At 39.1% G+C, this 22160-nt stretch overlaps 1 protein-coding gene across 2 annotated transcripts in view; it reads right to left on the bottom strand.

Moving 5' to 3' along the window:
- The window catches only part of cdh11 (cadherin 11, type 2, OB-cadherin (osteoblast)), a 127533-nt gene that overhangs the window by 26181 nt on the left and 79192 nt on the right, over positions 1-22160 (bottom strand). For both annotated transcript variants that reach the window (XM_036584464.1, XM_036584465.1), the window contains exons 2-6: positions 18272-18713; positions 15530-15824; positions 12015-12134; positions 6847-7014; positions 1206-1393 (exon numbers count right to left, since the gene is read on the bottom strand). In XM_036584464.1, coding sequence (XP_036440357.1) covers positions 1206-1393; positions 6847-7014; positions 12015-12134; positions 15530-15824; positions 18272-18520 — 1020 coding nt within the window. In that variant the 5' untranslated portion in view covers positions 18521-18713. The remainder of the gene's footprint in view (positions 1-1205; positions 1394-6846; positions 7015-12014; positions 12135-15529; positions 15825-18271; positions 18714-22160) is intronic.

Here is a 22160-nt window from a genome sequence, read left to right as displayed (position 1 = left end):
AAGGCACATAATAAAGCAATAAGGCTCGAAACAGTGTACAAAATACCCCTTGATATCCAGGGGAGTGCCATTCTGGTTGGCTACTCCAGAGTTGGCTGGCTGCTAACTCACTTGCCATAGGTGTGCTAATACTGGCTTCGATGGCAGCAAAATGTTTGTTTTATCAGCTGTTCTTCTGTAGTGTCTCTGTTCTAGTGCGGTTCTGCGCTCTTCCTCACACTAACTGAGATCTTCCTCGTCTCCTCTTCTGTGTTCAGTGTGAGAAATGAGGAACAGTCACTCTTCACTCCAAACTCTTGGGAAACTGGGTGAGTTTTCAGATTTACAGATCTGCTGCAGCTCATTGTAAAGTCTTTCAGAGGAATCCGGGCAGAGTTACAGTTTCTAGGCTATGAAGGACCAACTGGGTGAACCAGTCTGCTACAGCGCCACCCTGAGGAAGCAGAAGCTAATAAACAATGAGCTTCACTGAATCTATACTTGGGCATCTATTTTCCCCAAATGGACAACATAATATCATGATCATTTTTTTTTTTTTTCAGGGACCCCAAGAACTCTGATTTTGAGACATTCAGGGGGTCCAAAAGGTTAATTAGAAAGCCCAAGACCCCCCAGGACCCCCTGTATTTCACACTTTGCACAGAACGATGCTTTTGAAAATCGCCAACACACAGACACAACTTTAGCCTGCTCTAGTGTTTCTGCAAATTGTGGGAATTTGACCTTGTTTCCAGTGCAGGCTACCACGTACATAGCTAGTGAACTAAGAAAGTAGTAAAGTTGACCATGATAAATAACAGAAAGTAGAAAAAAACAAAAAACAAAGAGAAAATTATAGTCTGCAACTATTCACCCCAAATATCTACTGTAAAATGTAGGACTCTGATTAATTAGCCTTTGCCTGCTGGGTATTTATTTATTTATTTATTTATTTATTTATTTATATTTTTAAACCAGGAAAAGTCTCATATTTAAAATATATATGATGCAGCATCGTATGATGTAATTTGTCAGGGAATAGGCAGTTAAATGTGAGGTCAGCATTCATTTGTTGTGTTTAAAAATGTAAAAAATATCATGGTAATGGAGGCTACAGTGTAGTAGTCTAGCTGGTGGCTGTCAGCCTCAGTATAGAGATGGACAGGGAAACTCAGGACCAGGACCGAGAACCACTTCTCTCACTGATTTGATCCGTTTCTCCTCACCTTCTTCAGCTTGATGACGGCCTCCTGGGTCTCAGAGTCTTTGCTGATTTCGAAGTAGTTCATGCCGTCTCCCTCTAGCACTGTATAATCCACCAGCCCGTTCTCGCCCTGGTCCAGGTCTTTGGCCTTCAGACGGCCCACTTCTTCTCCTGGGACCTTATCCTCCGAGACCGACATGGCATACACACCTGCAAGGGACAGAGAGGGTCAGGAAAGGGACGGACTTAATAATCTGGGGGCCCGAAGGAAAGACAGGACCCTTTCACTGAGATTCACACTCCACTACACAAGAATGGGTAGTGCAAAATAATTTTTGCATGGGAAAGTCTACTACAGGCTGAACTGGCAGGGAAGCTGCATTGATAGTATGTCTTTTTAAATATTGATCCACACCAGCCTGAAACCCAACAACGTTCTGTCCGAACCTGACTTCTTTATGAATGCAGCCGTAGCCCAGCTCATCATTTTCTGAACCCAGTTGTAGCCCAAATATATTTTGTCCCAATCAGACAAATAACCAGACAAAATTCTGTCTGAATCCGACCGTAGCTGACAAAATTCTGTCTGAGTCAGATTCTAGCCTGACACAATTCTGTCTGAATCTGACCGTAGCCCAACACAATTCTGTCTGAATCTGACTGTAGCCCAACAAAATTCTGCCTGAATCTGATTATAGCCGATCAACATTGTCTGATTCCAACTGAAGCTGACAAAATTCTGTCTGAACCCAACTTTAGTCGACAAATTACTGTCTGAATCCGACTGTAGCCCAACAAAATTCTGCCTGAATCTGATTGTAGCCGACAAAATTCAGTCTGAACCCAACTGTAGTCGATAAATTACTGTCTGAATCCGACTGTAGCCCAACAAAATTCTGCCTGAATCTGATTGTAGCCGATCAACATTGTCTGATTCCAACTGTAGCCGACAAAATTCTGTCTGAATCTGACCGTAGCCCAACAAAATTCTGTCTGAATCTAACCGTAGCCCAACAAAATTCTGTTGGAATCTGATTGTAGCCGACACATTTCTGTCTGAATCTGACTGTAGCCTGAAAAAATTCTGCCTGAATCTGATTGTATCCGATCAACATTATCTGAATCCAGTTGTTGCCTGACAAAATTCTGTGTGAATCTGACTCGAACCCAACAAAATTCTGTTTGAATCTGACTGTTGCCTGACAAAATTCTGTCTGTATCTGATTCTAGCCTGACAAAATTCTGTGTGAATTCGACTGTAGCCGACATAATTCTGTCTGAATCTGATTGTAGCTGACAAAATTCTGTCTGAATCCAATTATAGCCAACAACTTCTTTTTTCTGAATCCGACTGTAGCCCAACAAAATTCTGTCTGAATCTGACAGTAGTCCAACAAAATTAAGTCTGAATCCAATTGTAGCCGACACAGTTCTGTCTAAATCCGACTGTAGTCAACGGAATAGTCTGCACTCAAGTGTAGCTGAAAAAAATTCGAAGAAGACTGAATAAAACTCTGCATTCTTAATGGTAACACCTGTTTTGCCACCTTAGCAACAGCGACAGCAGATATGAGATCATTGGTAAATGAAATTGAAATTAACAGCCTTTCCATTAAGTCCCATTTTAGCAGGTGTAAATGCAGGCCAATATGTGTTTAAGCGTGTATGTGTGTTGAGTTCTGATAGACTATTTAAAGTTCTAATACCGTACTGAAAATAATCACTGCAGAATCAAAACAACAGCTATTTTGGTATGTTTTTGCATTTTGACTTTGGTTATATAACACCGCTTCACAGATATAACTTCTATTTTTGGGCCTCTTCACTTCTGGAGGTCCTCAGGTAGTTGTCTGGTGTAAAGTTTGGGCTCAGGAGTATTCTCCGAGAGTGTGTGGCCATTCTAACATTGTTAACACTGACCATGAGTCATCCACTGGGCAGGAAAAAGCATCTCTTTAGGCCCACTGAGAGAGGAAGAGCCAATAAGCTCCATCACAGTCTCGGTACCTGCGGAGGCACGGCTCAGCTGCTAGGCACCTGCAAACATGCATACATGTGTGTGTATGTGTGTGTGGACACCTGCCTGAGGCGAGGGCAGAGCAGGAGGACCATATGGGCTCTCCTCACTGACTGCTCAAAGCCAACGGCTTCGGCTGCATTTACAAAAATAACTCCCACACAGGAAAGAAAAGCTGCAGGAGAAAAAAAAGGAAGAGGCTCGGGCATGTAAGGAAGATTCTTCAATCAAAACAGCCAAAAAAAATGAGAGAAAAAAAAGCTGAAACCACACAGCCTTTCCAGCCCGGGGGTCCTGACGCTCGGTCTTTTCTCCAAAGCTAAGCTAATTAAATGAACAGATCTTTAGGAGGACTCCTGCTTCAACCTACAGGCTGAAAATCTGGCACTGTTGAAGAGATTCTCGCTGCGCGCTGGCGCTCGAATTCTGAGAGAATTTAACCCTCAGTGGTCACTGTCATTTCGATATACATTCAGTTTACATTATGTAATCGTTTTGATATAATTACATAACCAATTACAGAGTTACGCAAAGTATCACATTAGCATTTGCTCAGGTCAGAAACTTGCTTCTATTAGTTTCAACGTCAAAAACATAGAAGAGTTAAGAGAGAAAAGATGTCCGTAACACTTTCTATGAATGTCACCTTCGTAAGCATTTATAAAAACATTTATAACATGTTATAATGTATTCATAAGGCATTATAAACATGGTTATAAATATTTATAAAAAAGAATTACACCGAATTACACTTTATAGCCATGTTTATTATACATTATGAATTGTTAATATAATGCATTATAAGTAGTGTTGATAACATGTTATACTGTCAGTGCCAAAGAAGTCAGTCCCAGCTTGGAGAGCGTAAAGTAAAGACAAATACCAAGCTAACGGTGGTGAACATTACCTTTCCCACATTGGGTAAAACACTGATGGCAGCTCTAGTTTAAACTCTGACATTTGAAGCCTGTAATGTGCTTTACTGTGAATGTTTTAGTGTTTCAGTAAATCCTTCAGTAAATACTTCAACTTGAAGCCTCACTCTTAACAATGTTTACCAAAAATAGGCATAATTCAGTTCTACATGACTGTTTTCCGACCTCTCTTTACTCCTTAGAGTTAAACAGACTGTGCCGTTTTAGACTGATATATGTAAATGAGCACTGTTTTGATTGGCTGCTTTATATTGTGCCTAATTCAAAATTCAGTCCAGGCTGAAACACTCCTTTTAACTTCACTATGAAGTGGGAGGGGCTGAATTTGCTGATATATGCAGATGTATATGTTGGCTGTCGTAATACAAAATCAATATATTCTAACAGGCTTAGTTTCCAGTTGAATTTTGAAACTGTGGCATGCTTAAAATATCTGATATGAAATATGCAATTCTATTTGTAATTAAAAATGAAGCCTGTCTGGCTGTGTATCAGTTGTAGAACTCTGAATTAGAGAAAACAGAAAATCAATAAAAAACTTGTCTGCCTTATGCTAATTGTATATCTTTGCTCATAATAACTAATAGAATAAATCACCATCAACTTTTTTGCACTTTCACCTCACAGACACTCCAGACTAACAATTTCTGAAAAGGTATCAGGGATGCAACTTGTTTTCAAGATCTCTATAAGCAAAAAATTACAAAATTTTGCAGGGGTTAGGTAAATTTTTTATTAAAAATTACCCAAATTCATAAAGATACCAAATTTCTGTTAGCATTTAAATGTCAAACAGTGGCATATCTGAGTAGCCCAGGGTCTCCTGAAAATAACTATATATGGCATGTGTGACTGTCTCATGTAAATACTGTATAATTGCAATTGTAATTGTAATTGACCCCAAATAACCAAAAAAAAATAAATAAAAATAATAATAAAAATCTATTCAAGGGTTATAGGTTTAACTGTTTAAAACGCTTTTATTTTAAGAAAGCAATGAAAATACAGTTTTCCATGATCTCCTTAAGCTCCAGGAGCAGCTGTACTGAGCCAGTAATGTGACACGGAAACTCCAAAGCTCCACTCCGGCCAGATCACTGAGCCAGGCAGTTTTCCACATCAGTTCCATTATAGTGGACTGGAGTTTATGGCTGTTATTACAGGTGGCTGGAGGTGTCCAACTACTAAACCAAGACTGCTAAACCAAGGCCTGTTATGCTGCTCATAAAAAGTCGAGGGATTTTCCTAGATTTTCAAAGTGTTTTGAAAATAAATGAGCATGTTTTCTTTGTAAAATTGCAATAACTTGTGGTAATAATTGTGATATATGAATAACCAACTCTAAATATAGGTACTGTGTTATAAACTGAGTCTGTTCTACAGTTTCTCATTAGGCTGAATGAATAACCGACTCTAAATGTAGGTATTGTGATATAAACTGAGTCTGTTCTACAGTTTCTCATTAGGTTAAATTGATAACTGACTCTAAATGTAATTATTATGACTTCACATTTCAAGGCAAACTTTTGATGTCAGTATGTAGTGAAGTGCTGATTGTGGGTAAAAGAACTCGAGGCCTTCACACAAATACAAGCAGCGGCTCGCGGGAGATTTATTGAGGCGATTTCTGCGACAAAAGAAAGATAAAATCTGTGTGCTTAGTGTGCAGTTTGTAGCACAGACAGCTAACGCTAACGCTAACACACACACAAACACAGACGGGTGTGTGTCCCGTTTCTTCTCTCTCGCATTCAAACAAACAGCGTAAATTTTTTATCTGCTCCTTCACACTCGAGAGATGCTGACATCTCGGTGCTCAAGCAGAACGTTTAAAGAACGTCTGAATAATTAAGTTGTGATATTTCGCTGTTAGCATGTGTAGCTCACAGTAGCGGAGTTCCCGCACCGTCCCTGAGGGCGAGTCACTGTTAATATTTGGTGTGAGGAGAAGAGAGAGAGAGAGAGAGAGAGAGAGAGAGAGAGAGAGAGAGGGAGTGAGAGAGGGGGGAAAGAAGGAAGTAGAGAAAGAGACGGGGGGGGTGGGCGGAGAGAGTGAGGAAGAGAAATGACAAGTGAAAGAGAGGGAAAGAGAGAAGGAGAGGGAAAGGAGGGGAGAGGATGAGAGTGAGAGAAAGTAATTGAGAGAGAGAGAGAGAGAGAGAGAGAGAGGAGGACGAGTGAGAAAGAGAGAGACAGGAAAAGAGAGGGAGAGAAAGATAGAAGGGGAGAAAGAAAGAAGGAGAGAGAGAGAGAGAGAGAGAGAAAGAAAGATGACAAGTGAGAGTGAGGAAAAAAGAGAGAAAGAAAAAGGGAGAGAGGGGAAAAGAAAGAAGGAAAGAGCAAGGAGTGGAGAGCAGAGAGAGACTGAGAAGACAGAGATAGAGAGAAAGGGAGAGGGAGGGACAGAGAATGAGGAGGATAAAGGGGGAGAGATAGAAACATAGAAAGGATGTCAGAGAGAAAAAGAGAAAGCGAGAAAGAAGGAAAGAGGAGCCTTTAAATCCCTTTATTTAGACATCATTTAGAAAAGAGGGATGGAAACCAGATACAAGGGATTCAAAGGCAAGAGAGGTAGAGAGAGTGCAGAAAAGAGAAGAGAAAGACAGGAAGCGAGAAGAGGGGAAGAGAAAGAAAGAAAGAAAGAAAGAAAGAAAGAAAGAAAGAAAGAGGAGAGAAAGTAAGACATGTTGATGAAAGTAAATGACACTCACCTTGTGCGAATTTGGGTGGGTTATCGTTGACGTCGGTCAGGGTGATTTTGACCTGTGCAGTCCCGGACAGACCACCCATGTGACCCCCCATGTCCTTCGCCTGGATGACCACATCATACTCCTGCTTCGCTTCTCGGTCCATGTTGGGCAGGGCTGTGCGGATAATCCCTACAGAGACACACAGTACAGAGTTTAGGAGCGAGATCACCTGACTACTCACATGACTTCGCGCTCCTATCAGCGCTCTAGATCTCCAAGACAATCTCGGTAACACTTTCTATGAATGTCACCTTTGAAAGCATCTATAAACACATTCATAACATGTTATAATGCATTCATAACACATTATAAACATAGCTATAAATATTTATAAAAATGCATTATACGTTATAGCCATGTTTATTATGCATTATGAATTGTTAACATAATACATTATAAGTACTGATCATAACAAATTATAAGAGCTCATAAGTGGTATTTGTCCGCTCTAAGTAAAGTGAGGCGTACTGTACTAAAGCCTCCTCCAGTGTTCAGAGTGAGGCTTCAAGTTGAAGTATTTACTGAAGGATTTACTGAAACACTAAAACATTCACAGTAAAGCACATTACAGGCTTCAAATGTCAGAGTTTAAACTAGAGCTGCCATCAGTGTTTTACCCAATGTGGGAAAGGTAATGTTCACCACCGTTAGCTTGGCATTTGTCTTTACTTTACGCTCTCCAAGCTGGGACTGACTTCTTTGGCACTGACATTATAACATGTTATTAACACTATTCATAATGCATTATATTAACAATTCATAATGTATAATAAATATGTCTATAAAGTGTAATCCAGTGTAATTCATTTTTATAAATGTTTATAATCATGTTTATAATGCCGTATGAAGGCATTATAACATGTTATAAATGTGTTCATAGATGCTTACAAACATGACATTCATATAAAGTCTTACCTCTAGATGTCTAGACAAACTAATGTTTGTCACCTGTGTTACTGGTCATGTGACAGTTTAGTTTATAAGCCCGGGCTTTAGCATAGGAGGGTTGCGAGGTATTGTATCCATTTAGCGATCTACTGAGTGGTCATTGCATTGTTTGTATTTTGTGTATGACCTTTGCCTTTCGTTTTTTTTCGACTCTGCCTTTTTGCTCTGCCCTCTTATCATCTGACTCCTGTTTCTTGACCTTTTTGCCTGCATCTTCGACTACGCCTTTGCCTCTCCCTTGGACTGTATGCCCTGCGTTATGTACATCTGTTTGTATTTTCTGTGTCTTTCGGATTTGACCCCTGCACGTTTTGTGATGACTCTGGACTTTGAATCTTTCAGTAAAGCCTCGTTTGTGTTTTACATCCGCGAGCGTCTGAATCTGGTTGGCATGTTACAATCAGTCTGAACGGATCTCCTAAACTGACCCACATGCACAAAAGAACAATGCGTGCTCATATTATAAGATTATTTAACTTATTTCTTGCTATTTCTCCTTGTTTCCAGTGATTTTAGCAAGTAGAATTATCTCACGATATTGGCAGGTCTTGTTCCTTGCTGTAAGAAATGTGCTTAAAACAAGCAAAATTATCTGCCAATACAGTGAAATGATTTTACATAGTAAAATTAATCCAAACTGTCCAGAAATACATCTAATTATCTTATAATAAGATAGATTTAAGATGATTTCACCTCCATTAATAGAGTCCTTGGGCTCAATTCCAAACTCTACATTCGCCTACCAATATAACATGATTATAAAATTATGTCCAATAAGTTGTTAAATAATCTCTAATAGACGTGCTTATGTGGTTTCTGACTATGTATGACTCACTGTCATCAATGCATATTAACGTAAATAAAGGCTTCCTATCGATTGCTACTGATTTTAGCAATGCTAACATACTTTAGTTCATTTTAACAGTGTATCATACAGTGTCAGAAACAGATCTCATCCCTAAACAATGCACACTCTTATTATAAGATTATTTAACTTATTGCTAAACATTTTTCTTACTTTATAGTCATTTTAATAAGATAAATGGTCACACTATATTGGTGGATAATATTGTTTGCTATAAGAAATGTGCTTCAAACAAGCAAAATGATCTGACAACATATTGAGATAATTTTACATACTAAAATTACTCAAAACTGTCTAGAGATAAGTTAAATTATCTTATAAAAAGCTTAGAACAATCACAAAATAAGAACTATTAGATATATTGACTTGATTTATGATAATGTGCCTTTTACAGTAAGTAGAGTCCTTGGGCTAGATTCCAAACTCTACATTCACCTGCCAATATAACATGATTTTTAAGTCTTTTACATTGTTAAATAATCTCTAATAGACTTGCTTATGTGGTTTCTGACTCTGTATGACTCACTGTCATCAATGCATATTAACATAAATAAGGCTTCCTATTGATTGCTACTGATTTTAGCAATGCTAACATACTTTAGTTCATTTTAACAGTGTATCATACAGTGTCAGAATCTCACTCCTAAACTGGCCCACATGTGCAAAAGAACAATGCGCACTCTTACTATGAGATTATTTAACTTATTTCTAGACATTTTTCCTTGTTTTTAGTAACTTTAGTAGAAAAATGATCTCATTATATCGGCAGATCATTTTCCTTGCTGTAAGAAATGTGCTTAAAACAAACAAAATTATCTGCCAATATAATGAGATAATTTTACAAACTAAAATGACTCAAAACTGTCTAGAAATATGTTAAAGTATCTCACAAAAAGCTTACAAGACTCACAAAATGAGAACTATAAGATATGTTGACTAGATTTATGATAATGTTACTTAACAAGAGCTTTGCCTTCTACAGTAAGTACAGTCCTTGGACTCGACCCCAAACTCTACATTCACCTGCCAATATAACATGATTTTAAAATTGTAAGTCCTTTAAGTTGTTTAATATTTCTAATGGACTTGCTTATGTGGTTTCTGTCTCTGTATGACTCACTGTTTTCTATGAATATGAGCATAAATTAAGGCTTCCTATCGATTGCTACTGATTTTAGCAATGCTAACATACTTTAGTCCATTTTAACAGTGTCAGAAACCACACACTGAAACAAATGGTATCTTGTCAAGTAAAATGATCTTTAAAATAGTCAATAAATCTAATATTTCTCCTGTTGAGATTGTTGTAAGCTTTATCTAAGATTATTTACCTTATTACTCGACATTTTTTGCTTGTTTTGAGTCATTTTATGAAGTAAAATTATCTCACTAAATTGGCTGATAATTTTGCTTGTTTTAAGAAATGTGCTTGAAATAGGCAATATCATCAGTCAGTATAGTGAGATAATTTTACTTAATAAAATTACTTAAAACAAGTAAATAATGTCTAGAAATAAGCTAGATAATCTTATAATCACTGCACAACCACATATTACATATTAGATATATTGACCAGATTTAAGATCCTTTCACTTGACAAGATACTATTTTTTGCAGTGCATAGTTTTTGAGAAATTATTGAACAGCTCCACACAGTTTGAGGCGAGTGTGCATGCAGTTAGCACCATGCTAATTAGCCTAGCTACATTAGCCTCCTAGCTCCAGGTAACAAGCAAACCTCTTGGGGAAGGAGTAACTGTCTTTCAGTGAACTATCGCTTTAAGTTGCTGAGATATTTCAATAAAATAACTCATATCTAGCCCTGATTTGGCAGCAGAAATGGAAATAAAATTCCAGTTAAAATAATACGATGGGTGAATTTCACCACGCACCCCTTTTTTCCCAGCAATAACAAGTGTTGCCTTGCTAACGTAATAAAAGGATTGTTTATTTCCGCTCTCTATTTGCAGGGTTTCTCTACTCAGTTCCCTCCGCAGAGCTGTGAATACGCGGAGATGATTGTTCGCTGCTGATGTTTTGCTGAGCGTGGCGCACAGATAAGCCTGGAATGAATCAGACATATGAGCGCTGGTCGGAATCCAGCAAAATCTCCAGCTTTGGTTTATTAGCCGGATTTGATCCACCTCCCCGGCTGGCTGCAGTGGGGTTCCCACCACCGCCGGGACTTCACTGAACTAATCTGGCCCGCGGTTCATTTAGCCGGGAAAAGGCCAGGTACACGCGATAAGCATGAAAGCATGAAAGCGCTATCGTCATCAGCGCTGGCTGTAATTAAATCGGTGCCAGATTCGACACCAAAGACATAATGTCTTTAAACCGAGGAGCAGGAGCAGGAAAAGACAGTCAAACACTCAAAGAAGGGGATTCTTTCACACTGTGAAGAGAGCTGAGCTGTAAAAAATCACATGTGGAATTATACAGTGGCAAAACACTTAAAAGGCTCCTACATTTCTCTTGTATTTTATTTTCATTTTTAGTTGTTTGTCTTGTATTTATGTACCAACACAGTCGTTTTCCAGCCTCTTTTAATCTTAGAATTAAACAGGCTAAATGTGTTACTGTGCCTGTAGGAGTGAAACATGCAAATAAGCTCTGTTCTGATTGGCTGTCCTGTATTGTGCATCATTCAAAAATAGTCCAGATTGAAACACTCTTTATCTTCAGTCGGTGTGGGCAGGGCTTAAATGTTGTAGGTTGAATGGGTGGAGTTAAACTGCTGTAGGCTGAATGGGTGAAGCTAAACTGCTGTAGGCTGAATGGGTGGAGCCAAACTGCTGTAGGCTGAATGGGTGGAGCTAAACAGCTTTAGGCTGAATGGGTGAAGCTAAACTACTGTAGGCTGAATGGGTGGAGCTAAACTGCTGTAGATGGAATGGGTGGAGTTAAACTGCTGTAGGCTGAATGGTGGAGCTAAACTGCTGTAGATGGAATGGTGGAGTTAAACTGCTGTAGGCTGAATGGGCGGAGCTAAACTGCTGTAGATGGAATGGGTGGAGTTAAACTACTGTAGACTGAATGGGTAGATCTAATTAAATATGTTGGTTAGCTCAAAATCACAAAAACAATTCAAAACAAACCATATAGTTTCCATAAACGGACTCGGTATGTGTTGAAATTTTAGCATTGTTTACACACTTCATCAAACCCTTTCATTACAAAAAAGGGAAAAAAAAGAGGAAAATTAAGTTTTCAATAATTTTGGCTCTTAGATTCATCACAAAGTACCTTTTTTATATTAAATTTTTCTGTTTTGGAAATAAATTCATCCAAAAACGTCCATCACTGGTCAGCATACCTGAGTGCGGCTCCACGGAGAAGTAGGGCTGACCCTGCAGGATGCTGTACACCAGCTTGGCACTGTTTCCGTACGTCGGGTCGTCGGCGTCCGTCGCTGTGACCTGTATCACTGACGTCCCTGAAGAGAGAGAGAGACAGTGCACTCAGTATGGTAGAGTTGCCAGATCTACAATTTGTGCCCCAAAATTAGGGATTTTTTATTTATACTTATCAAATTAAATTATACAGTCAATTAACAGCTTAAAAAATGTTTTCTTTAAGAGTTCTTTAGTCAAGACATTGGTTCTATTCAGAACCGTGAGTTCTATATAGAACCATTTCATGCTTAAATGGTTGTTTGAATGGTGAAATGGTTCCTTATATTGATAGAGAATGTGCTGTAAAATAGTTTTATACAGAACCTTTTTTGAATATGGTTCTACATAACACCAAAATGGTTCCTCTATATGGATGCAATGTTATGTTTGTAACAACAGAAGAACCCTTTTTTGGTGCTATATAGAACACTTTTCAAAAAGGTTCTATATAAAACCATATACAACACATTTTCTATTGGTCTGAAAAATTATTTGACTGTTACAAAGAACCATGTAAGCATGAAATGGTTCTGTATAGAACTTATGGTTCCAAATAGAGCCATTCCCTTTAATGTGTGTAGAGCACTTTTTTTGCCTTTTATTTTATTCTATTTTAACTTTCAACCAATCACTCAATCAACAAACCTGAACTTTTCACTACAGTCAATTTAATTAATTAATTACCTCAAAAAAATCTGTTATTTATTACAGTCACATGCAAAATTTTGTCAAATTCCGTTTGATTTTCTAAGAGAAAAGAGAGTCCTGACCTCTCAGTCCTGACCGCCCAACACTGTACACTTTGCTGTGCTTTGTCTCATTGACCTCACCTGATTCAGTTCATTAACTAATTAACAAGTCCCTCGTTAGCTGGGTCTGGTGTGCTGAGTAGTACAATTTCTATTATTTACTAAATTTAATTTAATTTATAATTAAAAAAATAATGAAACATGAACTTTTTTTAAACATAATATATAACTTTGTGTCATAACTTTTGCACAGGCCACATTTTATGGTCTATTTTCTTTTCCAATATGTCAAATTTTCACTTCACAGGAAATTAGCAAAATTATGTAAACTGCCCTGAAGTCCCCAAAATTCTGCACATGACTGTGCACTGCGAAAACTGTAAAAGTGTTGATTTGAAGTTTTTTGGAGGTTTAAATTGTTTCAAAATATTGCTTTGTCTTGCTTTGCACTGTCACTGAAAATATTTTTCGAATTGACTAAAACCTGTTAATTTGCTCGTTATCATATCAAGTCATTTTTAAAGGTTGAGCCACTGAATCATTTTTACAGTGCGCTGCTCAGTTACAGCTATATTAGTCACAAATTAGCAAAAGGCCCCACATGACAGTTCTTTACCTGTCTTATTTCTGAAACTGTGCACTGTTATGGGAGTAAATGTGTGATTACGGGTCAGACGTTACAGCACAGCGTCCACCTCAGGCTCATAGATTCCTGAGCGATATCCGGAGAAAGGCTAATTTCCCCAGGTCCTCACGTTTGAAATCAATTGCTGCGCTGTGTTTACCAACTTGTCTGAGCATATTTGGAATTGACCCGGCCAAAAACTGCCCGGTCAGAACCCCCTCGTGGCGTTTCCTGGGCCGTCAATGGGAGGATATCGGGGTAACAGATCGTTACACTGTGACAGCACCGCATTACGGATGATATATTGCACAGCAAGAGAGCGGCAAAAACAAACAAACCCAAACACACACAAACACACACATTCCAACACACACACATAGACAGGCTCAGTGCTGGAGCTGCAGAACAACCATCACAACAACAAGACTCGCTCTGACTCACTTTCTCCCGGTCAGATTTCAGCTGTTTTGAATAATGCATGAGGAACAAGCTGTCGCGTCCAGACTCGCAGGGAGAATCAGGGACGCAGTGAATTCACCACCAAGCAAAATATCACAATCAATCACAGTAATAATTTTGTAATTTAAAATAATTTCATACAAAATTTGTACAAAAAAGTGTAAAATACTCAAAACAATAACTTATTTTTTGTTTTCAAGTGTAATGGCAACAACAAGGGGTTATTATTAAATAATAGATGATATACATTAATAATCAATTAACATGTTATCTGTCTTGAGATTTGATGACCACTTTTGAAATATGAGGCTATTTGGATGTGACTAGTCCTATAATTTAATTGAGGATATTGATTTCATAAAAACAAAATTCTGGACATGAGTGAATTTTTTAATGCTTCATTTTGGATATTAATTTTTAGACCTTCATTCTAAATATTATTTTCATTGTGATGTCATTCTAGATATTTAATTATAAAAGCATCATTCTAAATGCATTAACTTGATTACTAACATTCAGAATGAAGATTTAATACAGTTTTATTATTTATAATGCATCCTAAATATCAATGTATCATTATGTAGCTTAATTCTGGATATGATTTTACTATGACTTTATTGTTGTTTTACAACTGTCTTGTTGTGTCTCACTGTGTCATTTTCCACAGTTCATCATATTGCCCTAAAATTTCTTTTTGTTTGTTTGGCTTCATAACATTAATTATTTGAATTTGAACTTTTGAACCGCTGTTTGTTCTCAAGCAATAGAGAATTAGACGGTCATAACACTGTGGCTGTGATTTGGCTGTGACACACAAACCTGTTCTATTGTTTTCATACAATATAATATATTAGCTAGAGTAAACAATCATTATTGCTTCTCATTCAGTGGAAGGATCCAGGGGTGGTGGAAAAACAGCATGCTAAAAACACAGGTAGAAAATTATATTATTATAATGTGTTGCTATGCAACAAGTGTTGCAATAATATTTTACGCTGGATTTAAGGTCCAATTATAAACCTTAAATAAGTTTTTCCAGGTGAAAAGTTTGTATTTGTACCTTTTCATAACAGTGTTTTAATACAGAAAAATTGTTGTGTAAACAGCACACTCTGATTTCTTAGATCAGAGTCTAGAAATCTGATTAAGAAATCTGACAAAGAGGCTGGATTTTAGCTTAGTCATCAGATTTCTCAGTGCGTGTCTACTCTTACTCTGATTTCTTTCGGATTTCTCAGTCTGAGCATGTGCAAAAACAGACCGCGATGCCGGAAATAAGTAAGCAAAACACTTTTGGAGCAACACTGAAACCAAATACATGCTTGACGAAATGAAGGATTTAAATATTCTTCATCTTCTAGATGATGTATGTTTATATTTTCAGGTAAAGTGACGCGATGTTTTGTTTTAAAGCATAAAATGTTTTTTTTTCAGAAATCTGATTACTGTCTGACTCATATAGACCCAGAGTTTCCCCATTATCTGATTACTCAAGTGCATTTAAACACATTGATCGGATTAAAATCTGCAGAAAACTTATTGAGTGCATGTAAACACACTCGGTGTGGTCAAAACTAACTGCTGTATGATCTCCTAAACTCACCAACATTGGACATCTCGGCCACGCTGGCGTAGTAGGGGCCGTGGAGGAACACTGGAGGGTTGTCGTTGATGTCCTGCACCTTCACTATGAACTCTGAAGGAGGCTCTAGAGGTTTATTGGTGTCTCTGGCCACCGCTTGGGCCGTGAGAGTGTACTCGGCCTGCTCTTCGCGGTCCAGCGTCTTTGTGGCGTGGATGTTACCCGTTCTGTCATCGATGACAAAAATAGTGCCCGCTCCCTCTCCTGAGAGAATATACTTGATGTTCCCATCTCCCGTGTCCACATCTGAATGAAGCTGGAGACGGAGAGAGGAAGAAATTGCGTTAGAGGCAGTCATGCCATGACTCGTCACCGCTCTGCAGCCCCTGAAGAACAATGACAGTGAATTAGAGCCCAGCGCAGTCCAGCACTGCTCTCGACTGAAGAGACGCCCGCGGTCAGCAGACATCGGTTCTGTCCGTGTGCGATTGAGTTTGAGTGTGAAATGTAATTCATATCACACACCTGTTCATTTTATAATCATCAGGAAAACAATGGCAGAATCATAATCTATCTATCTACCTATCTATCCATCCATCCATCTATTTATCTTCTTTTTATGGAAAGTAGTCCTTTAGACTGATGGAGTCCTTGTATATGGTTCTATAGAGCATATAGCACCAAAATGGGTTCTGCTATGGTGATGATGTCAAGCTTAGCAATAGCTTAAAAGTTTGTTTGCATGCTGAAATGGTTCTTCGGTTTGCTGGAGAACATCGTAATAATAGGAGAACCATTTTTGGTGCTATATAGAACCATATACAACATTTTCTTTCTATCTATCTATCTATCTATCTATCTATCTCATCCATCCATCTATGTTGATTATGGCATAGCAACCACTTAGCAGCACCCTAGCAACCACCTGGAATACTATGGCAGCTGCACAGCGACACCATAGCAAACATAGCTGTCTATCTATCTATCTATCTATCTATGTTGATTACGGCATAGCAACCACATAGTAGCACCCTAGCAACCACCTGGAATACTATGGCAAGTGCACAGCAACACCATAGCAACCATAGCTATCTATCTATCTATCTATCTATCTATCTACACTCTTTAAAAAGATGGTTCTTCAAGAGTTCTATAGTAAAGGCAATGGTGCCATTTAGAACCATGAGCTCTATATAGAACCTTTTCATGCTTAAATGGTTCTTTGCCTGGTGAAATGGTTCTTCAGATTGGTGGAGAACATTGTAACAATAGCAGAACCCTTTTTGGTGCTATATAGGCACCTATCTATCTATCTGTCTGTCTGTCTGTCGTCTGTCTCTCTGTCTGACTGTCTGTCTATCTGTCTGTCTGTGTGTCTGTCTGTCTGTCTATAGCTGCTGAAAGTCCTTGCTGATAGGTCACCGTTTTGTTCCTCAACATGAGAATATATGTGAAGGTAAACGTCCCTCCTCTGCTAATAAATGCTGTTGCTGTGCATCGAGTGATGTTGATTATGGTTATTACAGTAAAATTAAACTCCTGACACAAATTTCCCCTCCAATAACTCAAACCCTCAGTTTAGTCCAGGTGGGATTTAAAAGGCAAATGTAGGTCTGTCATGTTAGCATCTAACAGACCATAAATCGCCCGTTTCCCCGATGACGGAGCAGTTAGGGAACGTGACGTTATTAAAAAAGAAATCCAATTTATAACCTTTAATCAAGTGGGGCACTGATTGCTTTTGTGGAACAAATGGAGGATACAGCAAGGACTCTGTCTGTAACGAATACACCAGTGACTTCACACAGCCCTTAACCTCAAAGAACGAGGGAGAGAGAGAGAGAGAGAGAGAGAGAGAGAGACGAGAGAGAGAGAGACGGATTGAAAGATATCTACCACTTTTGGTTAATTTCAATGGACAGTTCTCTAAAGAACCATTTTGTAAATGAGATTTATGAGTGTGAAGAACTTTATAAAGTGAGGTTCCATATAATGTAAAGGTTCTATACCAATTAAAGGTTTTATTTGTAGAACTGTACATCCAGTTAGGGAACTTAATGTTTAGGAGGATGGATGGATGGATGGATGGATGGATAGATAGATAGATAGATAGATAGATAGATAGATAGATAGATAGATAGATAGATAGATAGATAGATAGATGTGTTGTATATAGCAGCAAAAAACCAAAAAGTTCTATATAGCACCAAAAACGGTACTCCTATTATTACGATGTTCTCCAGCAAACCGAAGAACCATTTCAGCATGCAAACAAACTTTTAAGCATGAAAAGGTTCTATATAGAGCTCATGGTTCTAAATTGAACCATTGTCTTTACTATAGAACACGTAAAGAACCATCTTTTTTAAAGGGTATAGAGAGAAAGGATTAAACTTTGAAATGGTTCTATATGCAGAAAACACATTCTCCATCAATCTGAAGAACCATTTCACCATGCAAAGAACCATTTAAGCATGAAATGGGTCTATATAGAGCTCATGGCTCTAAATGGAACCATTGCCTTTTCTATAGAATCCTTGAAGAACCATCCTTTTTTCAAGGGTGTAGAAAGACAATGTACATTTTAAGTGATACCTTAGAAGAACCAGTTTTGGTTCTCTTAAGAGACTTTCAACAGATAGTTCTTTAAAGAAACATTATATTTTAATGTGCAAGTGTGAAGAACCTTTTAAAGTTCTCCACACATCTCCACATTCATCACAGCGCTTATGAAATTTTCCAATGAAGTTAATCCAGTCTTACCCGTCCTACAAGCACCGGGTCGGGACCTGTGTATTCCTCGATAACGAAGAACTGGTTCCACACCCAGCCTCGTTTGGAGCGGTGCAGGACCTGGCCCTCCTTACGCCGCTCCCGGTTCCTGTAGACGGAGGGGTGGTGGTGCCTGTGGCCCCGATCCTGAGGGCCCCTGGACCCGGCCACCGCCGCGGAGCTCCACAACACGGCCCCCAGACACAACAACAACACCTGCAGCCTTAGCCCCTCCCACATCCTGTCCACCGCGTGTCCACTCTCTCCGCCGGCCGCAGCTCTCTACACGGGGCTGTCCTCGGGCAGCCGCAGGCCAGAGACAATCCTGGGAAAGTCTTAGTGTTTTGAGTAAATCTCCGGAGAACGTGGACGCTGAAGCTCCTCACTGTGTCCACATCACAAACGTCCGTCTTCCTTCTGTTCTCGCTTCGCCCTGAAAGAGAACCGGAGAACTTTCAGTTCATCTGATTCCTCAGGAAACGATTCAGTGAAACATGAAACCCAAAATAGCACCACAACATCCATCTGTATTGTCCTATATAGAACCATTTCATGCTTAAATGGTTCTTTGCATGGTGAAATGGTTCTTCAGATTGATGTAGAATGTGTTGTATACGGTTCTATAGAGAATATTTTTGAAAAGGGTTCTGCTATTGTGATGATGTCAAGCTTGTAACAGCAGCAGAACCCTTTTTTGGTGCTATGCAGAACTCTATACAACACATTGTCCATAAATTTGAATAACCATTTCACCAAGCAAAGAACCTTTATTCATGCAAATGGTTCTTGGAGTGTTCTATATAGAACCACTGTCTTTACTAAAGGATCATCAAAGAGGACTGCATGGTTAAATGGTTCTTTGCATGAATAATTGTTCTTCAGATTGATAGAGAATGTATTGTATATGGTTCTATCGATAATATTTTTATATAGCACCAACAAGAGTTCTGCTGTTGTGACAAGCTTGTAGCAATAACAAACCCTTTTTGGTGCTATATAGAACCATTTACAGCACACTCTCCATCAATCTGAAGAACCATTTCATCATGCAAAGAATCATTTAATCATGCAAATGGTTCTTTAAATGCTCAAATCATCTTAGAACCATCTTTTTAAGGGTGAAGTTTCTACATTTGGATTGATGCATTTGCATTTTTCAGAAAAAATAAATAAATAAAAAAACGTATTTGAGAATATTTTGATATCAAGGCGATAATATAGTACACAAATGCGAAGAACCCATTCATAAGAACCTACATAACCTGTATCTCATACCTTGTTTACAGCAGATAAACCTTTTTGAGCTTTTAATCAAAGGACGAGTGTTTCTTGCCGTTTCACTTATTTATTTACTGTGTATTTCTCAGGGTTTGATAAATGTTCCAGCTTGTAGTGCAACACAAATCTCTGATCTTATCTTATGGAGAGAGACGTTCTAGATCACAGTGGAGCAGTTAAGCGTCACAAGCTGCGTTCAGCCCACTCAGCAATCAAAGTTTAATTGACTCTGCTGAAATCTGAATGTATTAATTCATTTTGCAGCAGTGTACCCTGAACTAATTAAGCGACAGAGGTTGTAAGCCCATTTGCTCTTATTTAATTAGACATCACACTGCCAGTGTTCTCCCGGCAAAGCTATTCCCCCTGTTGGGGCACACACACCATCCCACATGGTCCTCTGACTAGAGATTTGAAAATTGAGGTTTCGGTTCCTACAGCGGTTCCTACAGTTTGCTGTACTAAGATATTACTTGTTTTTTCCACACGAGCAGAACGCTAATTATAACGACGCAGGAATGTAGGTCACCATACTTCTTATTTACTAACGCACACGTGCTCACGTTACTGACACACGCAGCCCAAAGAGTGAACCGGCAAAATCTCACGTGTTTATTGTGCAGAGATCCGTTCACTCACGGTTCTCAATCTCAATGTTTTTGTGGGTTTCGTTGATGATTTGGAGATTGTTTATGATTTTAGCTTGTCGTTATGCAGATGAGGTGCTGGAGTCATGCACTTTTATCACCACCTGCTAGAGAGAGAGAGAGAGAGAGAGAGAGAGAGTGAGAGAGAACGAGAAAGCGAGAGAGAGAGAGAACGAGAGAGGGAGAAAGGAAGAGAGAGAAAAGGGAAGAGACAAAGAGGAAGAAAGAAGAGAGAAGGGAGAGAAGGAGAAAGAGAGATATGAAAATGAACAAAATATGAAAGAAGTAGAAGAGAGAAATAGAAAGAGAGAAGAAAAAGAATAACAAGAGTAAGACAGAGAAAAGGGAGAAGAGAAGAGAAGAGAAGAGAAGAGAAGAGGGGGACAAATAAGAGAAAGAAAGAGAGAAAAACAGAGAAAGTGAGAAAAGAAGGAGAGATTGAGACAGAGAAGACAAGAGCGAAAGACTGAGAGGGAAAGGGAAAAGAGAAAAGAGCAAGAGAGGAAATGAGAGAGAAGAGAAGAGAAGAGAAGAGAAGAGAAGAGAAGAGAAGAGAAGAAATACAGAGAAAGTAAAAGAAACGAGAGTGAGAGAGTGAGATGGAGAGAGAAGATGGAAAGAGAAGAGAAAGAAAGCAAGAGAAAGACATACAAAGAAGGGAAAAAAGAAAGCGAGAAATCCAAAAAGATGAGAAAGAGACGGAAAGAGACAGAGAAGAGAAGAGAAAAGGAGAGGAGACAAAAAGGAAAGAAAGTGAAAGAGAGAAAAAAGAGAGAAAAAGAGAAAGAAAGAGAGGAGAGAAAAAGGAAACAAGAGAAGAGAGAGAGAGAGAGAGAGAGAGAGAGAGAGAGAGAGAGAGAGAGAGAGAAGAGAGAGAGAAAGAGCGAGAGAGAGAGAGAGATTTTCTCCTGCACTGAGCCACTAATAACCCTCTGCTCCAGCACTCGGAGCCACTGTGGCCTGTTTCTCTCTCTCTCTCCCTCTCTTTCTCTGTGTCTCTCGCCCTGCTGACTGTGTGTGCTGCAGAATGGGGCAGTGGGAGGAACATCAGCGAGTGTGAAAGGAAGGTGAAAGAAGCGAAAAAAGAGAGGGAAAGAAAAACTAAACCAAACAAATCCCCAGACTGCGAGGCAGAGCCCATAAATATGCCCCAAATAAAGCGCATCCAGCAGAGCAGCGCTGAAATGGGGGTCCTAACTCACTCGGGCCGGCCCCTCTGTCAGCATCCATAATGAACGACTGATAACGCTTCATGCTCTCCGCCGTCCAGGCTGTAAATTGGCAGCGGCTTCCAGAAAAAGAAGACGTTTTATCCTCTGCTTTCCTTTCGCTATTGACCGGCCAACGAAATGTCAGCCTGCTACCTGCGCTGAGAGGTTTTTATTGGCCAGAGGGTCCATTTCTCTGGGGCTCTTTTTTCACCAGGATGTTCAAGGAGGCACAAGCGCTCAGACATGTGCTGTCCAGATGAATTCTATGACCACCCAGGGACTGAAAGAGGAGCTGAAAGTGTTCAAAGCCGGATCGTAAGTGCGGGCCAAATGATTTTCAGTCCATGTCACATCAAAAGAGTTGTATATGAAACTAGCCATGCACACAAAGCACCTCCATCTCTAAGGTTAAGATGGCCGCACTGAAAAAAACGGTGAGATCTGCTTATCTTTCGCAGCAGCGTTGACTCCACGACCTCATCACGGCTCATAAAAGCTCTGGCTTTCTTTTATCTCCGTATCACTTTGGCCTGTGTACTTCAACTTAACCTATATTGCACTATATTATTGCCTCCTCCATAATATTTCTATGCATTTCAATCACATGTCCAAGGCCTCACCATTTCTGGCCAAACAACATTCTAATACTCTATTAGAGACCTCTACCTTGTACTTCCACTCACCGGCCATTTACTGGAAACCCCACTCTTGTACACCCATTTACTGGCCACTTTATTAAAAACT

This window comes from Colossoma macropomum, unplaced genomic scaffold, assembly GCF_904425465.1.
Source record: "Colossoma macropomum unplaced genomic scaffold, Colossoma_macropomum, whole genome shotgun sequence".
NCBI lineage: Eukaryota > Metazoa > Chordata > Actinopteri > Characiformes > Serrasalmidae > Colossoma > Colossoma macropomum.
Note: the sequence above shows the minus strand (reverse complement) of the source record. Positions and strands in the feature narration are given on the sequence as shown.